General features: G+C 37.1%; 1 protein-coding gene across 3 annotated transcripts in view; it reads left to right on the top strand.

The window, feature by feature from the left end:
• Nucleotides 1-21025, top strand: part of DZIP1 (DAZ interacting zinc finger protein 1) — a 38347-nt gene that overhangs the window by 14133 nt on the left and 3189 nt on the right. For 2 of the 3 annotated variants that reach the window (XM_021530309.3, XM_021530307.3), the window contains 10 exons: nucleotides 581-721; nucleotides 2904-2952; nucleotides 4260-4319; nucleotides 10728-10787; nucleotides 13867-14012; nucleotides 14300-14495; nucleotides 16882-17011; nucleotides 17190-17240; nucleotides 18044-18246; nucleotides 18599-18729. In XM_021530309.3, coding sequence (XP_021385984.1) covers nucleotides 581-721; nucleotides 2904-2952; nucleotides 4260-4319; nucleotides 10728-10787; nucleotides 13867-14012; nucleotides 14300-14495; nucleotides 16882-17011; nucleotides 17190-17240; nucleotides 18044-18246; nucleotides 18599-18729 — 1167 coding nt within the window. The remainder of the gene's footprint in view (nucleotides 1-580; nucleotides 722-2903; nucleotides 2953-4259; nucleotides 4320-10727; nucleotides 10788-13866; nucleotides 14013-14299; nucleotides 14496-16881; nucleotides 17012-17189; nucleotides 17241-18043; nucleotides 18247-18598; nucleotides 18730-21025) is intronic. The other variant, XM_021530308.3, reaches the window with a different exon arrangement.

Genomic DNA, 21025 nt, shown 5'->3' with positions numbered 1-21025 from the left:
TAAGAGCTGAGCAGATCATAGTGGTTCTCCTCCTCTGGCAAGAAAACATTGGGGATGAACCATGGAACAGTCCCCAAAAAGGATGTAGTTAAAGATACACCCACATACAGTGCAAGAATAGAATAAGGGAGAACTAATGTAAGTATTACTTTTGGGATGGTGCACCTGTATAATGTTCCCTTTCTTCCACATTTGGAGGTAATATACTAGGTTTATTATACAGATTCACATATCACCTCCTTAAAGTATCATTGCTGGATACTGTTTATAATTAACACATTTTTATAGATCTATACACTTTGCCCTGCAATCTTATTTTTAGGCAATCTCAGCAATGTGTTTATATGTCCTTTTCTTTATATTGAAATTTAGGTAGTTTTCCTTGTGTAATTCAAAAGTGATCCAGACAACTGTTCTATGTTAAATACAAGTCCAAGGGAAGTCACAAAAGACATCAGGTTTTTGCTGAGGAAAAAAAAAAAAGTTAAAAGTATCTAAGTATGACGCTTGTTTAGACTTTATAGCATTAAAATATTTTGTATAGTGTTAATATGATGTTACTTTTCTTCTTGCTTTCTAGCTGCGGTCAGAGATTGAGAACACCAAAACATCAGCAAGAGAAGACCTGAACAGAAATAACATGTTTTACAGGAAGAGGATAGAAGAATTAGAGCAGAGGCTTCAGGACCAGACTGATCTGATTATGAGTCAGAAGAAGCAGGTCTGTTTTGTGAAAGGCCCTGTTTCAGAGAGCACAGGATACAGAGAGACACTATACTAGCATTTGGGTTTTGATATTTCTCTGACTGTATGTTTAATAATTACAGTCTGTAATAGTATTGCTGGAGTGTTTTGGTTGCACTTTGGAAATTATGTTGGTAAATAAGAATAGATCTGGAAAGGAGACAGAGGAATGTAGAAGAGGAATTAAAACACATTTGATAAAGAAAGGCTTAATAAACCAAAAAGTTTTGATAGTGAAAAGGATTTAATCATAACAGAATCTAGTGTTTGAAATCTGAAAATACATTACTTCTCACACTAAAAATAAAGAATCATATTCATTACTGTGACAATAATTATTTAAAATATGTAAAATATAACAAGACCAAGTATCAGATTGACCACCTGAGATGGGGTAACCCTGGTTATACCCATATATTGGGGAACAAGAGGCTGGAGAGATGTCCTGCAAAAAGAGATCTCGGGGTTTGAGGTGATGTCAAGTTGAATGTGCTCAGCAGTGCCCTGGCAGCCACAAGGGCTAGCTGTGTCCTAGGGTGCATCAGGCACAGCATCTCCAGCTGCTTGAGGGAGGGGATTGTCTTGCTCTGCCCTGTGCTGACTCATCTCGAGTCCTGTGTGCACCTTTTGGGTGCCTCAGTATAAGAAGGGCACCAGACTATTTCAGTGCATACAGAGGAGGGCAGGTAAGATGATCAAAGGTCTTGAGGGCATTTTAGGAGGAGCAGCTGTTGTTACTTGGCTTGTTCAGCTTGGAGAAAAGAAGGCTGAGAGGTGATCACAGCCTCAAGGGGGGCAGTGGAGGAGGAGGTGCTGATCTCTGGTGATCAGTGGTAGGACGCAAGGAAACGGAATGAAACAAGGGAAGTTCAGATTGGGCATTAGGAAAGGGTTCTTCACCCTGAGGATGGTTGGGCACTGAAACATGGTCTCTAGGGAAGTGATCATGGCACTAAGCCTGTCAGAGTTCTTGGCATGTCTGGACAATGCTCTTAGGTTTAAATTTTAGGTAGTCCAATGAGGGAATTGGACTTGATACTTGTAGGTCCCATCCAGTGTGATTTTATGATTTTATGTTTGGAAATGAATTGTTTTTGCCTAAAATAAGGTTTTATTGAAACATAACTGTAGATTTTTAGAGGCGATTGTGGGGAAATATCTGGGTAGTCTGGAGTTTAGACTATGGCATGATTATGTGGCCTATTCCTCTATTAGAGGGTGCATTCTTTGTAAATCTGATTTTACACATTTTGCTTGAGATTAATGTTAAACCTATACTTGAATGCTTAAAGAATGGAAAGACAAATAATAGCTTTTACATCTCCACCTTCACAAATTTTATGGCTGGAGAAATGAAGGACTTAATCATAGATTAATTTCCTTCAATAAAGTGACCTTTGGAGAGATAACAATATGACCACAGATGTATAACAGGTTCAGAGGACTCCAAGTTTAGTGTTGTTGAAATACAGTTGTGCAGGCTTGAGAAACTGCTAACACTTTTGCAGAATCCAAACTTAATGGACAATGAATAGAGGCACTATTGGGTATAACCAAACTGATAAATAAAAGAGGATCAGGGTTCAATATCTTGTGCCAGATCCATCTGACAGTGGCTATGTGTTTGAATGAATCGTATTCTTCTTCTCTTTGGGGAATTGGAGTGCAGAACATTGTTTTAATGATATAAGAGTCTCAAGTTTCCTGTTTTCTTTAGATCACATTACAGACAGCATGTTTCCTTTACTCTGTCAGTCCAGTGCTTGTCGTGGGGTGTCAAATAGACAAACCTGTAAAGCACAGAGGAGAACTCTTCATGCATTTAAGATCAATGTGTAATTAAACACTCCAGTGTTTCCTTGTAGTGGAAGCTAGGCTTGCAAAATGGAACATGTGGCCCATAAGTCTGCTCTCATTTAACTTTATAACTTGCAATAACAGAACGTACAAAGCATGAGTATATATTAAGAGAACACAAAAGCATTCATTAAGCATAAACAAAATATATATCCGGCACAGAAGTAGTATTTTTCTCCCCAAATCATAACCACGAATTTATCTTATGGAATAGTACTGAAACTAGGTATTTCATGCTAAATGTTAATTTTACATATTGATCCTTTACATTTGTATCCATGTATCTGTGTTTTCTCCTTTAGATAAGAGAACTGTCCACAAAACCAACTCCAAATGTTAAAACTTATGATGGTAAGTACAAACTGTAGGAAGAAACAGACTTAGTTTCTGATTTCTGTAGCCTGGCTGAAACAAATATAGACATCAACTTGACTAACAAAATGCTGAAATAAAATCAGTACTGGAAATGTATTTGTTTTTCGCAGGGTACCTACCTGTGTCCATGCCACAATTTACAAAAATCATGTTCTGTAGCTATAAAGACTTCTAATGTACAAAGTTGATTGCTTGAATAGTGAAGAGGTGTGTAGAACAACTTTATTTTGTGTTACGTAAAAAACTTCCAGATTTGCTGTATGAAGTATAATTTTAATCCTTTTTTTTCATGCTTAACTGTCCTCAGGCTGCAGAACTCACAAAAGGGAAAATATTGAGAGTAGACAAAACTGATTAACTTGTCAGTTAAGACACAGATCTTCAAAGAATGTTAAGAGCTCTTATATTTTTATCTGTGCAATACTTTAATATCTGAAGTCTACTACAAATAACTAAACCTGATAATTGTGTTTCAGGTTATTGTTCTACACTACAAACACCCATCTAGTTAATGCTGCAGTTGCAGTGACTTGAAGCAAGTTTATTGCAGTAGGTGATGGCAGATGAATTAACACTGATCCCAGTTTGGAAACTATTTTGCTGTATTAAAAAGACACTGGCTTGAACTGAGTCAAAGAGCAGGGAGTAAGTTTAGTTTGAGGAAAGCCTAGTAAGAGCATGGCCATGTGGCTTTTCAGCTGTTGCTGGTCATATTCATTCACACTGAAGCACAGACAAGTAAAAGTCCATGGCACACAGACAGATTTGCTCCTAGTCCTGAGCTGATCTGAGGAATGTAGGACTGAAGTGCTAATGCACTCCAAGGCTACACCCTATACATGATCTATAGGTGTATGAGGGTTTGCTTCTGCATTGATGTCACCTGTGGATGCTGCATATCCTCTCTGGCGAATAAAACCCCTGGTCAGTCTGGTGTTCACTAAGTAGCTTTGGGCCAAGACTTCTTCCCTGTGACACAAAGGCAGCATGCACTCAAGACCAAAAAACTGATCATATTCTAGTCCAGTGATGATTTAGATAGCAGTGTCTTTTCCTGATTGTAGAAGTGTTAAAAATGCTAAGCATACATAGAGATGTACTTTTATGTTGTGAAGGAATGGTTTTTACATTTGTAACTGTTTTGTTTATTTTTTGCCCATCGATGTAAAAAAATAACTAATTATAAATATGATTAAATATTGCTATATTTAAGGATCTCTATTTTTCTACTACTGTTTACAATAATACAATTTTATTACTTTTTTACTATTATGTTATTTTAGTGAACACTCCTGTAGAGCGTCTTCAAGAACATAAACCAAGTCCATCAGTTCCCCCATATGGTAAGTATTTTTGCTAGGTCCAGATCCAGTATTTTCAAATCTAACCCTTGCTTTTCTCAGGTATATTGTTTGTCAAATCATAGGTCTAAGAGTAGTTATATTGAAAGAATATAATTCCTATGTCAAAGTTGAGATTTTCTATGAAATAATTATAGGGATGCACTACTGAGGAGAATAAATTAAAAACAAATTAAAATAATTTGAGCGTATTTTCTAGAATAGTTATGTTATTGAATCACTTAGATGAAATTTATTGAGGAACAAATTTGTGTTTTCTAATGGAAAATATGCTTATACTGGATAGGTACATTATATGCATATACTGGATAAGTACATGCATCTACTGGAATTTATATAGGGAAAGATATGGAGATGTTTGTTTAGAAGACTTGAAATACTGTATTTTCCATGTGACTTCAAATGGAAAGGAGCAAAATTACGGAAGAAGTAATCAAAATAGACAATTATCCTGTCATAGTTCTTCAGAGTATACCTATGCTTACATATAGATCATTGTTTAGGTATTTTAACTTGTGTCATTGTGGGATACTTTAGAAGGGGAGCAGGGCAAGGGAGCTCTATTTACATTGTTTTGTACTTTATGAAAATAGTTTTGTTTTTTAATCAGTATGCAAATTATTGAAGAGATTTGTTACCATGCTAATAATCCGTGATCAACTAATTCTTTATTTTCCTTTTAAGTAGTGAAGTAATGAAAAACAAGCAAGCAAAATGTTTCAAAACAGTTTATTGATTTGAATTATGAATTATAGTTAAATAATGGGTTTTTCTAATTATTTTTCTTAGTTTTTAAACCTGTCACAGGGAGACTAAATGGAATTTGTCTGTGAAAAATGTAGATAATTTTTCTTTTTCATCAAATACAAAGTTCTGAAAATGCTTCTGTGGAGAAAGGGCATTATGTATCAAGCTTTCAATAACTTGATGAGGAATGAAAAGCTCATGTAGTGTTAATTTTAAACTATTTGTTATGACAAGAATCATTTAAAAAAGGAAAAGATTGTATTATTGCTAATTATTCTATGGCAACATTATTTGAATAATACAGAGATTTCTTTCTAAACTATGCAAGGTTTAGTAGTTCATTGCTTGTAGCTTTCTAAGTTAAACTGTATGGATGAATGTTGTGTAGACAAAAGTAGTAGTATATGAAGTACAGAGAATTAGGAATAGCATTTGGAACAATTAATTCTTTTTCATTTAAGCCAGCCTCATTACACCAAAACAGTAGTTCTAGTTCTGGCTAAGAAGTCTCATAGCATGTAGTTTAGCAATTGCCCTGAATTTAATATGTAAGTTTTATGAAGATTATTGCTGCTAAGGACTTACTCACCAGGCTTGTCAAGCATTAGTTACTTGGTACATTTGCTTTCATTTGTACTGGGGACAGAAACAGTCCTGTGAACATTAGTATTTTTTGTACTGTGACAATTTAAATCAGCTCATTCAGATATTTTATAATTTCTTGCTGCTTCAAATAGGAAATTGTGACATCTTGTGAAACTTCTCAATATAGAAAAGGCTATTCCTGCCATTGATACACAAAAGATTCACCATCAGTTTATTATGAAACCTCAAAGAAGGTGTTCCCTTCAGTTTCCTTTGCTGATTACTATTTTATTTATCTCTGCAGGTCTCTCTGTCCTGTCCCCTTTCTTCCCTTCTGGATTGTTTTTTAAACTTGCCTTACCTAATTTCTGGAGGTTAGCAGAAGTTATGGTGTCTTTCCCGAAGTTTTCAGGACTCCTCAAGGGATTGACTTACTGAATTAAGACATCATGGCTGCATCTCATGCCTTTATGAAAAGGAAAGCACTTCCTGGTAACTTCTGTAGAAAAAGATATTTAGCACAGATCATCTTAAAATTGCCTGCATATAATATATCTTCATTTTTTAAAATTAATTCTAGAAAAGGCTCTCTAATGTGAACTTAAGTGGCTTTTCAAAGCCACTCAGAAGCTTTTTCATCCCAGTATTCATTCTGCACATCTTTAATTTCTATTATGAAAAGATACCCAAGTTGCAAATGTGAGTAATCCTAGGTGTAAAGTAGGAGAATGACTATGTTAGGTCTGGTGATTTTGTGTTAATATTCCTGACTTCTTGTGAGAGCTAGTAGAACTCCTTGAATGCTGTCCTGGCAGAACATTCTTCTGTCCATTTCTGAGCTACCTGTAGTGTTTTGTGCAGATATAACTTAGGTCTTACTTTCAAAGATTACTTCAGTCTCACAAAAAGGCAACAGATAATTACAATTTATTTTTCTGAATAATATTTTAAAATTAGGCTTTGGCTTCTATATTACTCTTGAAATGCTGATACTTGTTCAATATTTAGTGGCTTTTAGGTCAATAATAATAGGTGGAATTGAAGACAGTAGTTAAAAAGCAAAGCTACCCATTAGATTGTTCATTAAAACCTATGTATCAGTCTACAAACATGATGTGGACACCAGGGCTCACCTATCACTAGGGACATAGCTGAAGCATCTGAGGAAAATTTGGGTTAAGTACTTACTCTTCCTAGACAGTAAGCAGAGAAAAGGGGTGCCTTCAGAGTTTGGTTCAGCTGAACTAAGATCTGAATGCTCTTTGAAGTTGCCTGTGTCTCTTCAATGACTGTAGAAGGAGTCTGAGGTGACTAGGCTCCTAACGTAGAGGCCTCAGGTAAGTGTCAAAAAAAATCACACTTAGGAATATTGGTTTAAAATTAATATTTCTGCTTCTTATGTGTAGTATGTGGCTTTTGATCTATGTGACCTATTGATCAGTTAGGAGAAAAAATATATGAAGTGCATTAATTGAAAAACAATGGTCCAAAGTACAGATATCACAGATTAGGTCTGGCACCTCTTTGTATGTGTAATTTGAGTATAAATTAAAGGAGTATATAATAAGCGTATCCATGGCTTACATTCCTTACACAAATGCAGTAATGCAGTAGTTTAAAAAAAACAGATTTTACAGTTTTTCTTAGGTTGTTACACTGCAAGTGCAAAGTGCTTACTTTAGATGAACTACACCATAGATAATTTTATTGCTTCTGTTGGGGCTAAAAGTTTTTTAACATTTCATATTTCAACATAAATAGATGGTATTTCTTCTTTAAATGTTGGCCAGAAGACTGCTTTTCCAATAGTACTGTCAGAATATTGAGATTTTTTTAAACTAGTAGATTAGAACAGACAAAAAATATATGATATACATGAAACATGCACAGCCTGAATCCTTCATTATTGTTCATTATATCTTCCTATTCCACCTGTGTAGAAATTGTCTTCAAATACTCTTTAAAACAGGTACCTTATTGTTTCTTGAAGTATGCTGGGCACATAATTTTTCAGTAGTATAATTATCCACTAAGAAATTAAGGTAACCCGTACTTTTGATACATCTCATCTGTGTCTCCACACATACTAGCTGTCAGAAGAGATAGTCTGGAAGATATGGGATGATAGACACACGTCTGCGGACCTTAATGATGGCTAGAATTAATATGTGATGATTAGATGGCCAGAAGAAGCGCATCTCTGGTAAACATAAGGAGAGGACTCCCTAAGGGGGGTCATCTCCACACCTGTCTATAAACCAGAGTAATGTTTTTTCTTAAGTGTGATTCCAATGTGATGTTTAATAGATATCTCTTAGAATATGTGTACAGTGAAGAGAAAGAAAAGGCTTGTTTATGTAAGGGGAGTTGGTGCTTTCAGGTGTTGCACTCCCTCCTGCCTTAGCATTTGATCTCTTCTGTTACCATGCAGTGAACAACAGTATTAATAAAAACAGTAATGCATTTTGGGTCTGCTCTTGCAACTGTTCTTCGTAATTCCTGGTTTTTCATTTCCTCTGTTTCTGGTACAGTGAGGAAGAGAAGCATATACCTTTATGTCTGATCAGCAGACCATTTTCAGGTCTGAGTTCTGGGGACTGGGATTTTCCTGTTACATTAAGTCACTTGGCAAGGACTTGTGCAGGGATGAGTCAGCCCCTTTAAGCAGAGAGCATTTGAGTAAAGTACAGGTAAAACAAGCATAGATTAAATCCAACTACACAGCAACTGCCTTACCAATTGATAAGTCCAGCCAAGAAATTCAGAGGCTTCACTGCCCATGCAGCTTAATTAAATCCTCCCAGAACATTTAATCTATGCTTCAGGCTCTGTCCTTTTAAACAGACACATTTCAGGCTTTTGGGAATGATCCCAAACTGTGTCTGAACACTGTTCTGGAGGATCTTAGTTGGTGAAGGGCAGCAGTGTGCCAGGAGCAGTAATGTGGAGGATCATGTTCCAGTGCCCAGGAATGCTCTGGCCACTGGTAAATTTTACAGCATTAGAGACTGAAAGACCAGATGTTGTGGAAGATAGATAAATATGATTATCCATAAATAATACAGCCAGGATGAGAACAGTTCTCCCAGCTAGCCGGATAACGCCCCTGCCTACGGATGGGTCCTGGGGTCAAGTGGACTGTTCCATCTCACCCCCCAAAGATGTATGGCTCACCTCGCACCTCTGTCCCTCCCCTAAAACATCAAGTACCTGTAACCCCATTGGCCATGCCTTGTTCCAGCCCACCTTGAAGCTCCTTGAAAAGGGGGCTTCCAGGGGCTGCACGGTCTCTTGGAACCTCCTCCCTCCTCTTGGAACTCCCTCCCCTCTCTTGGAACTCCCCCTCTCCTTGAGCATCCTTTTGTCTCTTCCCTCCCCCACCCTCTCAAGCCCTGCCACGTGCTGCGTCTGGGAGCACGAGGCAGGATCTTTCTGCATCCCCAATAAACCTCATTCCCCAAGAGCAGCCTTGAGAGATCTCTCATCTCCATTCACCCAAACTGCCATGGATAGGCAGCAATTTTCTACAACCAGAAGCCCATTTGTCTCTCAGAGTTTTGCTTTTAAATATTTTCCTAAGATAATCTTGATATTTGCATCTTGTTAATGACTTGTGAAAGTATAAGAAGCATTTTTTTAAAACTTCTTATTTAGCGCAAGTTCTGTGGGAGCAGATCTTAAGTCTGATAGTTGGCTTGGAAAAGCAGGTGAGAGGCTGAATATCACCACAGGCATGGAAAGCATGAAGAGACCAGCTCCCATACACAAGCATTTATGCCACCAGATTTAATCTCCTTTACCTGGGGAGTATTGGAGATGTGACAGTGTCACTTAGCCCCAAATGCTTCTTTCACTGTGATTACTTATCACAGTGCATCCATGTTTGTACCTGGTGTACAAGAAATGCCAAAACATCTTCATGCAACATCACTTCCTCCCCTTCTACCCAAAGAGCATAACAACCATTTATAGTGCAAGAGTGTTTTTTGTGAAGGATGGAGATGTAGACCCAAACTATGACTAATAAATTGTTTTCTCTTATAATGCTTGTAGCTGAATGCTGAAAGTAGAGTTTGCATACCTGTTTTTATTGAAAACCCTACAAGACACTGAAGCTCTAGTTTTCATTGAAAGCAATTAATTTGTAGAAGGTGAATATTAACATTTTAAAAAGCTGAATTAGTCTACATATAATAATTTTCAAGTGTGTCTTATAGCTGAAGTTTATAAAGTTGTAAATAAACCGTAGTCTGACTTCATTGTTTGTAAAGCAAATTGTACCTGACAGCCTATAGAATGAAAAATTCAGTGTGTTTAGGAAGCTGTTTGCAGCACAGACACTTCAAGAATTCTTTAAAACACATAATAATATTGAATCTTACTCAATTGGAATGATTGAAGATTTTTTTAATTGATTATTGGGAATTATTTCATATATATATATATGTTAAATCTCTGTCTTGCACATATGGACTCATTAATAACTGAGTAATGACTTAATAACTCTCTGGAATAGTGAGTTAATATATTTTTCCATATATTTTTGAGGTTTACTTTGTCCATTTCACTTGTCTTTTTTAAACTTTTAGTATAAAATTGCACATAAACAATATTTTTAAATACATCTTAAAGAATTACTTCTTATGAGAAATTAACATCAGTATTGATTTATGTAATCCTGGGTGGCCCTGTCATTGTAGATGTCTAAAACTACCCTACCTGGCCTACCTGGTGCCATTCCAGAAGTTGTGTGATGTATCAGTCAAACTTGTACTGATGGCTTAATACTCTGATGTATCTGGATGACACCATACAGCTGTGTTTGGACAACAGAATCACTCCTGAAGTGACTATTGTATTAGGGTCTCCTCTACAAAAATGTACCCCTGAGGCAGTGAAGAGTCATGTTGCACTGGGTTTGTGATGGTTAAGCAGGTTGTCAGCAATCAAGAAAGTTGACATCAGTGTGTTTTTTTTTTTTTCTTCTGACTTTCCCTCTCTGGACTTTGACCTTTTTCTGTCCTTTTTGTCTGGTGTTCCTGTTCTTCCTATTATTAGAGCAGGCACCCTTGGTGCATATGCTGGAGCCCATAGAGGAGCTTTCAGAAGAGGAAAAAGGTAATGATTGATTCAGCTCAAAATATGCTGGCATGTGTTTCTTGAAAACAAAAAATATTATTTGATACCTACAGTATTTTTCATCGTATTTTAATTGTATTTCACTGTATTTCAATTGAAGAATTATATTTGTATGATTTGGGTGGGATCATTGTTTGTGTCAGTCTCCTGTTTGCTATTGCTTGTAAATACTATGATTTCCTCATCTGAATTCAATGTTTTTATGAAAATCTGGCTAACTTCTTTAAAGCAGGCACATTCCATATGTCTAAAGGGATTTGAACTAAGCAGAGCAAAAATGATGGGGAAAAACCCCTCAGTAGGAAATTTTTGGTGCTGGCACTATTGCAATATGTGCTCACTCCCTTTTTAAACTCTGCATAAGAGGCTAAAGAGTTCAGGTGGAAGGAAGTTGATGGTGGAGGTTGGAGCTGCCAGCTTTCATGAATGCATCACAGATACTTTTACAAGTAATCTGACTTGCACCTACCCATATACAGCCACAGCTCCAGCCAGGGTTGTGCAATTCATAACAAAGTTACATAGCCCAGCACTGGCAGCTGTTGTGCCTCTTCTGAGGAGACCCTGGAGAAGGCCACATTTACAATGACAGAACAGAAAGCACTGGTTCATCCTGCATGATGTTCTTCTCCTGAAGGCAGCTAATAGTACCTTAGGTGAAACACCAAATAGCTGAGTAGCATAAAAATCTCTTCTGTGTGTGAAAATCAAAATCAGTCTTGAACCCTACAGCCAGTGAGTTTGAGTTTCAAAGGAATTATGCTGTTTTGAAAACAAAATAATTGTTTGAATACATCTGTGTGTTGGGAGGTTTCCCCAGGGAAAATCCAGTGACTCTGAACAATTTGAAATAAAGACTGCTCGCATTTTTGCCGTTCCTTCTGCTGTTTCTCTTGCTTGCCATCTTCTCTCTTGATGGATTGTCTTTGTTTCTTCTGCTGTGCCTGAAGGCATGGCCTGAAGTGCAGAAGAGAAAGAGAAAGAATGCAGTCTGAAAAGATAGACCAAGATTTTTTTGGTTTTGATGATGGTCATTTTTAAGGGAGAGTGTGAAAATTCTTGACTCAGAACATCATTTTCTAGGATTACGTAGGAGCTGAGACAGTGGACCTTGTCTCAAAAGTTATATCTAATATTTAGGGATGAATAAGAAAACAATTCCTTAAATAATTGCTCTGGCAAATAGGATTTCGCTTGAGTTAATTAGCAAGAATTAATATTTTCATTAATTAGGATAATGCTGGATAGTCTTGTTACCCTTATTAGTATTTAGTAATTAAGAATTTAAAAATGAATTTAAATGTATCTATTTTATTGTAAGGATTAACATTGGAAAGAGATAGGATTTTCAGAAGGCTTCTGGGAGCCTTCCACTCTAAGATGTCACATGTATGGCTTTCTGGGAGGGTTTGGTACTGATGGTACCAAATACCAAATGGCATAATGATGGCATAATGCCATCTTGTCCTGAATGGGGATGGTCAGATAGCCCTGTCTTTCTTCAAGACCAATTGTTTGCCTCTTTTAGGACTCAGTTCTCCAGATAAATCAGTTTTAATGTTATCTCTGTCAAGGACTGAGTTGTCCACACAGTTCCCAAAACCAGATGAGATTTCAGCCTCATTATGTCTTCTTCAACATGTATCTATGCCATACACGTATGGCAGCTGGATTCTCTTTCAGTTTTTATTACCTATAGTTCTTTCGAGGACCCAATGGGAAGCCAGTTTCTCAAAACTACCTAATATGTCATTTGTGCATCTTGAGGCTTTTTCGTCTCCTCTTTAGGATGCTTGTCTTTCCCTTAAAGAAAAGTGAAAAAAGTAAATTGAATTGCTTTCTAATAAGATGTCATTGTTTACAAATAGAAAAAGTGGCACATTTGTTTAAAAATATAATATTGGAAAGTCGCAATATGGAATTATGCCCTTCATTCCTGTTCTTCTCTATTGGGTGATAGATGACTTTGCTGCCTTTTGAAGCATACTGGGAAGAGACAAACTCCTGCCCAAGATTTTCCTGTTACTACAGGGGAGTTGGGAATGTGGTTTATAGCATGCTTTCCTGGGATGTTTTATACCCTTTGCCAGCTTTGCTGACCACTGCCAGACAGAAGCAGCCATCATGGTTCCACAAGTCATTGCTTCATTTACTTCAAGTGGCATTCAGCAGAATTTTGTCTTGCCAGTGACACTTTACAGACAGGCTCTAAATAGGTTTCTTTTGCTTCTTTACTTTCCTGTATGACCCTATAATACTTTGGCCTAACTTGAATGTCAGTCTTCATTTTAGATGGAAGAATCTGTCTAGATGAGTCTTTATTGCTTGCATAAGAGTTCTTTATTGACATAAGTGTCATTGTTGACACTTAAAGCAAGGAAAAGAGATAGGAACTTCTTTGTCTGCTTTTAAGTATGTATGATGTCATAGACTTGCATAGAAGAAAACCACAACACTGAACTTTGTCCTTGAAAGATTTTTGAGGATGGCTATTATCCAGCATGTATTTTCTGTGAAACTAAGCCCCAGACTAAGGTTTTGTCTTTACCAAGACTTTGAAAATGTTACAACTTTGCAAAGGTTTAATTTCAGTAGATGATTTTATCAGAGAACATCATGTTGCTTGAAGCTCTTCTTAAGAAAACATTTGTAGTGTTCTTGTTCTGATTCCTGGTACAATTCAGCTTTTCTTTGAAATACCACATTTAGAGAACTTAATATCAGAAGATACTCTTTCATTATCAGAAGTTTTCAAATACAATGCTAAAAATAAAGATCTTTGTTGCCAGATATTCAGTGCTGTGTCTTTACAGTTACAAGAGCAATAAAAGATACTTGTGATGGTGAGTACATGGTGCTGAGGTACAGATTCCAAGTGAGCTGGCTTCTGTAAGCCAGCCCAGTATTTTGAAAATTACACAATTCTGTGTAGATAAAAAGTGCACATACATGTCTATGCTGTTTCTAAAGAATGCATGCTTCAGTGCAGTTTTTGATTGTCTCATGTAATGTGGATTTTAAAAACATCTCTTAACAGCATTTTTCCTTCTTATTTCAGAAACTGAGAAAAGTGATCTAAAACCAGGCAGAAGTAAGACCTTTTTAATAAATGCTCTGAAGTCTGATCCTTCTTTAACTAAAGAATTGCGAGTTGTTTTGGAGCAAGCTCTGGAGGAGAAGCTGGAATCCTTGGGAATTAAAGCAGTAAGATACTGAATTATTCAAAAGAGGGGTAATCTTTGTACCACTTACTTTCTGTTGTCTTTCACTCCTGCACTACAGTTCTCAGCCTATAAAATCCAAAGCTAAATTTCCATGTTTTAAATAACTGTAATTGCTTAACCTGTAACCTGAGAGGATGGCCTTCAGATTACAGCTGTGGAGGATATGTCTACACTTGTGAGCAATGTTACCAACTTCTATGATTTTTCTACAAGCTTTGTGATATCTGAAGTCTAAAAGAGTGTTTACAATACAAATTGTTTCCTTAGGGTGTTCGTGGAATATCAAGTGATCGCTTAAATAAAATTTTGCGAGCTATTGAATATGCCAGAGAGTGCAAAGAGAAGCAAGAGCCAACCATTCATGGAATTCGAGAGCGTCTTGCACGTCAAGTTGGCCTTCGGGCTGAAGAGAAATCATTATCTTCTAGCAGAGATAATTCCTGTGTTCAGCTTCTCGGCGAAGGTTACAGTGGATTTTGGGGCTTATTTCATTGTCTTACATTTTATAACTGCTATTTAAAGTTTTATTTGACAACATTCCTGTATAGCTGCTTTCCTGCTTTTCCATATCAATATTCTATATAGTTATGGACAACTAAACTGTTTTCTTTTAAAGGTTCTTGACATGGTGTTTAACAGCAAATATCTTAGCTCTGGAAAGATACATAGTGTTGTGTTGTGAGTGTAGCAAGCACTTTGGCAGCAAATAAACCCCCTTGCTTTCCAGCTGGTCCTCACAGATCTGAAGGGCTGAGTATGGCTGTGCTTAATTTCTGATTTTAACCAATTCAGCATTTGAAGTGTGATCATGTTCCCAGGCGCACCAGTAATGTGGGTCACAGTCTGAGTCTGGTCTCGTTTTGTGATCCCAGATTTGCCAACACTGACACCTTAGCCTCAATCCTTCCTCCTAGGCTGATTGCAGAGATGAAGGTCATCCAACCTCTCTGCCCGATAACCTACCACCCCCTCAGCATGCCATCATGGCCACATAATCCTTTAGCTACCCATCTTGTGGCATATCTCATGGAAGTCCCTTCATCATGTATCTCATAGCTGTAGGCCCATTCCTACATTATCCACTATGCAGCTACAGTCACACCTTCAATTTGGTGCCCCTATCACACCTGCTTAATGGATTTTTGGGGTGTCTCTGTAGAGCAATTGCTCATACCTCTCCCCCACACCTTTCATTATACCACACCCAGACTGTTTCTGACAAATCATTATACAGATTTTTATGTACATGTCTATGATAAAAGCAAAACATATTAGAGTCAGGATTAACATAGCAACAACAGGATGAAGTAGTTTAATGAAAGTTCCTCTAGCTGTGAGTGACCATCTGAAGCGGGAGTCTGACCACTGATGCTTCAGTTAATCTTTCTTCTTACTGTATTCTTAACGAGGTCCTAAGTAAATTAATTAGATGCTACCAGGTCTGAAATTCCCTGCCAAATTCAGTGGCATTGAGATTACCTTTCTAATTTCAGTAGGCAAAGTGCTCTCATCTCCTTCCTTTATATATGCTGCCACAGTAAATTTCACAAGTGAGAAGTGTGTGTGGTGCAGAATGTACTCTAATTACCATATTGATTAGCTTCCATAGATAGAAGAAGTGAGGGTCTCCACCCTGCAGGTTGAGCTTGTCGATGTGTGAACCAAATTTGCTTATTAACGTGATCTTCAGTGAAGATGTGCTTGCATAATTCCCAGTATCTTTCCTGGAAAAGGAAAGAAATACATCTTTCATTGGGGTTTGTCCAGACAGGTTATCCCTTAGTGGCTCAACTTGTTTAATTGCTTGGACTAATGATTAAAGTCACTTTTCCATCTCAGAATATCTCTGTTCTGTCTCTTTCAATGCAGTTGGGCTGAATCTCTCTGGTCCATCAGAGCCAGTGTGAAACAGGCTGCAGTGCCATGTTCTCAACAGAATCCCATTCTGCTGCAATAGGGTCACTGGGGGGGTTGTGGGACCAAGCTCTGGAACTGCTTCATGTGTTGCTCAGTCCAATCCCATGGCTTTCCCTTTTTGAGCAAACTATACAAGGGATGGGCAATAATAGAGAAACCAGGGATATTTCCCCCTATATCCTAAAGTTCCCATTAACTGTTGTAATTCTTTTAATCTAGACAGATTCTACCCATGCTCTATTTTTTCAAGGTGTCAGAATCCATCAGGCTCTAAGGAACTTAACCTTCTTTGAGCCCTTGACACTTGGATAGAGGAATGTCTAAACCTAAGGCTGTTAACCTATTCTTCCCCTTGTCTCTTGGGTTTTCTCCACCTGGTATTTTATCACTCTGTTGCAAAAGTGTAACTAATTACAGGCTGGGTACATGAGCAGTCTGTTAACCATAGTTCTGGTCGCATTCTAAAGAGCCAGTCTATCAAAATAGAACATATGTGGTTCTTTTGGATTGCCAGAAATATATATATACACATATTACACATACATATATATACACATTTATACACACACACACACACACACACACACACACACACACACACACACATATATATATAAGCATTAACTTCAGGGTAGCTGTTTATAGCACTAACAATACAATTGCAATCACAAGCTTAATTTCCTGGGTCAAAACACTTGGCATAGCCAAAGATTCAATGAATCACTGAGGACCAGCTTTAAAGCAAGGGGATTTATTTTCTGCCAAATTGCTACACTTTTTAACCCACACATGGTACCTCTGAATTGCTTGGAAGAAAATAATTGCATTTTTCTTTTTTTGTGAAACCATAGTCTTCAGCATAGACATCTTTAATTGTAGAAATTAAATGTGAAAGATACTGAACATTGATTGTATGATAACTTTTCTTGTAGAAAAACACAGATTCAACCCATTGGGAATTTCCTCATTTGCCACACCTCAGAAACCATCAAAGTGGTCTCCATCAGCTCTCCGCCCACCTGGACAAAGAACAATCATCCCTGAGTATAATTCTACACCAAAGTAAGAGATGCCATTCTTAAAACACTCATACATCAGATAACAGTCCTATAGGTCTGGGGTTTTGTGGCTGATGTGAACATTTCCTCAATTGTAAAAATTGAGGGAAGAATTCACAAAAATTCCATGTAAACTTTATGCTTGCTATCAGTCTTGAAATAACTTGTCTTGTTATTTTTAGATCAAGGAAAATTCTTGGAAGTGGAGCCTCCAGAAATACATCTAGCATCACGTACGTTTTGTTCCCTTGCCTTTTTGAAGACAACATTTTTGTTGACATGTTTGCCACACAAAAACCATTATTAAGCTAAAATCATAAACACTCTTGGTGCTCCATACTTTACCTTTTGGTTTCAAGTGTTACTCCATTTGAGTGTGTTATTATAATCCCTGAAAGACAGCATGTGTTTCTTTCAGCATATGTATTCTATGTTGTGGTTGAGAAAGAGAGATTCAGTAAGATAAATAACTTTCTTTAGTTTCTCTCTTAGATGCTTTTTCTGACTGTGTTAATAGCATTTAGAAACTTTGGGGACCTAATTTTTTCAGTTTATTGATACTTTCATACTGCAGCCAAAATGAAATACAATATTCCATGTTCTGTTCACATCAGGTGCATTACTTTGCCACTTCCTGCACTGAAAAATTCCCACATCTAACTGGTGTCACAAGAGACTTTCTGTGGTACGGATTCCTTGACCCTGAAATTTGCTCTACCTGTTGATCCATGAAAGCCCATCTGTGTTTGCCTGGCAGGACTTGTTTTATACTGGTCTCTTGTTTTGTAAAGATGGTTGCATAAATAGAAATAGTCATATATAAGAGAGCATTTGGGATAACTTTCTGAGTTTAATTATCAGTGTGATTTCTTTTAATTTTATTGTTTAGTACTTAAAATTTAGGGGAGATTCTGCCGTTTGCACTAAGAAAAATGCACATTATTGGAAAGGAAAATACAAGGAAGCTTAAGCATGTATGCATTGATGCACGCACTGAAACCCAGTAAGTGCTCATGTTGTATGTGGTTTTCCTTAGAACACCACCATTCAGTTCAGAGGAAGAAGCCGATGAAGATGATATGAAACAGTCTTATGCAACACCAGAAGCATTGCAAAAGCAGTCAAAACCATCAAGCAGCATAGTCCATGCTTTTCAGAAGCCTTCTGGCAAAAACGATGGGGATAGGATGGAGGAAAATGGACCTCAAGAAACTGGAACACCTGCCAAAACTTTTAAAGGTTTTTCACTGTATTTGTATATGGATGTTGTAACAATTGTGCATGATTTTGCATTTCATGGTAATATTTCTGTGTTAGAAAACATAGTGAAGGCAGACTACCTATTCTTGAGTATATATATATATATATATATAGGTAAACACTTCATGTTTTTGCTAGTGTGTTTCTCTTAATGTATTACTTAGAGATGTGCATCATGCTCTTCTATATAAATGCAGGAAAAGACACAATCTTTGTCTCAGAGAGACTTCTTTCACTTATTTTTATGTTGGGGAAGATTTCTAGATGGTTTACAGTAAAGTCCCTCCTTGTGAATGGAAACTGTCAATCTGATTTTTTTTCTGAATTTTAGGAACAGTTATTCAAAAACTGACCAAACAAGTTGGAGAGAGTCTTTCTAACCATGGAAGTAAGAGCAAACCAGCTGGAGGAATTAATGTTGCACAGGCATTTATTAAGAAAGAAGGAGTGAAAGACCTAAAGGTATCACTTTTAATATGCAGCATTATTACATTCAGTAATTGAATTATATGTATGTTAATTTTTTTTTTTCATGCTGAAATCATCTTGATGCAGCAAAGAACTTCCAAGACAGCTTTGGAATTACAACTAAGTAGCCTTTCTGGCTACACCTGCTCTAATGTATAGAAAAGTGCTAGCAAGGGACCAGTGGCAAGGTATTTCATCCACACTGCTTATTTAGCTTATACCTTGATTCGTTTGGATCACTAACCAGTCAAAGTTTGGGCATGGTATCATTCTTATCTTCTATTCCAGCAGCATAGAGAGTCCTGCTTTACTCATTTTTCTAGTGCCTTGTTTTGATGGAGGAAAAAAGGAATTTGCTTATCTAATATTTAAAAACATTTCTAGAGCTTTATCTAATATGGGTCTCTTAAATACATTTTCATGAGAGGTCAAATTCTGTTGGTCTTTGTTGTTCTGCATCAATCTACAGTCACATCAGATCTGTTGCTGTCCATTGAGTATGGGCTGTGTTCACCAGTAGAATACAAACACAATGGATTCTTTACCCCTCAGGCTCCTAAGGTCCTGGTCTTCTCCAGTTTAGAGTTCTAGAATTGATAAACCATTTTGCTGCAATTTGGAGTCTTTGCATAAACATTTTTTAAAAGGAAAAAAAGTTACTCCAAATGAGAAATCAGCAGCAGATAGTGATTTTATTTCAGTTTGAGTAGTTGTTACAGTATTGAAGTAGACAGACAGGTACTAATTCTAGCATTCAATATAGTATTTTTTCACTATATTAGCAAATAATAATTACTGAGAATCCTGTTATCCATAGTAAAACTGATACCATAGGGTTTCCTGACTGTGAGTCAAATCTGAAACTCATCACTCCCCCCAGAAACAGGGACACTTCTATTTCATTTTCCAGAAAGGAGTGATTGTCCCAATCAACTTGGGCCATGGGGGTAGCATAATCACATTTAGCCTGTGTCCTTGTAATTGACGTTGATGACACCTAAGTCATCCACTGACTGTTTGAGAGCAGCAAATTGCACCAGACTCAAAATTATCAATGCAGACATGACTATTATAGTGCAATTTCTATCTAGTGTTACTTCCAAGTTCTTTGTAATGTCAGATTTTACAAGACCATAAAATGTTCCCTGTTAAATTGGCAGGATGATTTTGTAAAGATCTTTCGATGGTGGGCCCATGTGTTCAGGAATTTGGGCTTCAAGAGCAAAGGCCTGTAGCAAAATAAACCTCAAAACCTATGTTTTCACTGATAATCTCCCTTCCCACATCTCTCAAACCCTTGAACCTTAAGGTAAGTATTGGGAGAATGAAATACCTGCTATTGTGGCAGAAGGTTGAGTTTAAGACCTCCAGAGAAGCCTGAACTTACATAAATCCATGGGACTCAGTGAGATGCTTCCCAGGGTCCTAAGGAAATCGATTGATATAGTTGCCAAGCCATTCTTCCATGATAATTGAAAAGTCATTGCAGCTGAGTGTAGTCTCTGAAAAAGGAAAATAAATTCATTTTTTAAAAAAGTAAGAAGGAGAACCCTGAGAATTATTGGTCAGTTAATCTCACTTCTGTGCCCAGAAGGATCATGGAACAGATCCTTCTGGACAGAAAATTAGACTATAATGAGAAGACAGTAGGTTTTGATTAGTTATTAGGAAGAAGTTCTTTACTGTGAGGGTGGTGAGGCACTGGAACAGGTTACCCAAAGAAAATGTGGATGCCCCATCTCTGAAAGTCTTCACGGTCATGTTGGAAGGGGCTTTGAGCAACCTGGTCTAGTGGAAGGTGTACCTGGCTATCGTGGGGGAGTTCAACTGCATGATCTTTGAGATCCGTTCCTACCCCCACCTTTCCATCATTTTATGGAAAGTGTTGTAGCTATGATTCATTTAGAATACATTGCATTCCTGAGGTATCCTGTATAGACAACATGAGTACAGAATAAGCTTATGAAACCAGGGCAGGCTCTGCTACTTTTTTTCTGCAGTCTTCACAGAAGAACACACCATCTTGTATGCTTTGGTAATTACATGCATATATTTATGCCCATATTTATATGTTTTATGTATACATCTTTATGTAAGTCTTTGAGTTAATAAAATGGTTTAGAATTTTTGATTGCTACCTTGTATTTACTCTAGATCAAAACTGAATTCTGCTTGAAGTTGACATTTTTATCTCTATTTTTTACTTTAACAATCATTTGGGACTTCTTGAATGTTCGAGGAAACTCTTCCTCCAGCATTTCTCAATATATGTGACTGACTTTCCCATTAC

This window comes from Lonchura striata, chromosome 2, assembly GCF_046129695.1.
Source record: "Lonchura striata isolate bLonStr1 chromosome 2, bLonStr1.mat, whole genome shotgun sequence".
Taxonomy (NCBI): domain Eukaryota; kingdom Metazoa; phylum Chordata; class Aves; order Passeriformes; family Estrildidae; genus Lonchura; species Lonchura striata.
This window is presented reverse-complemented; position numbering and strand designations above follow the sequence as displayed.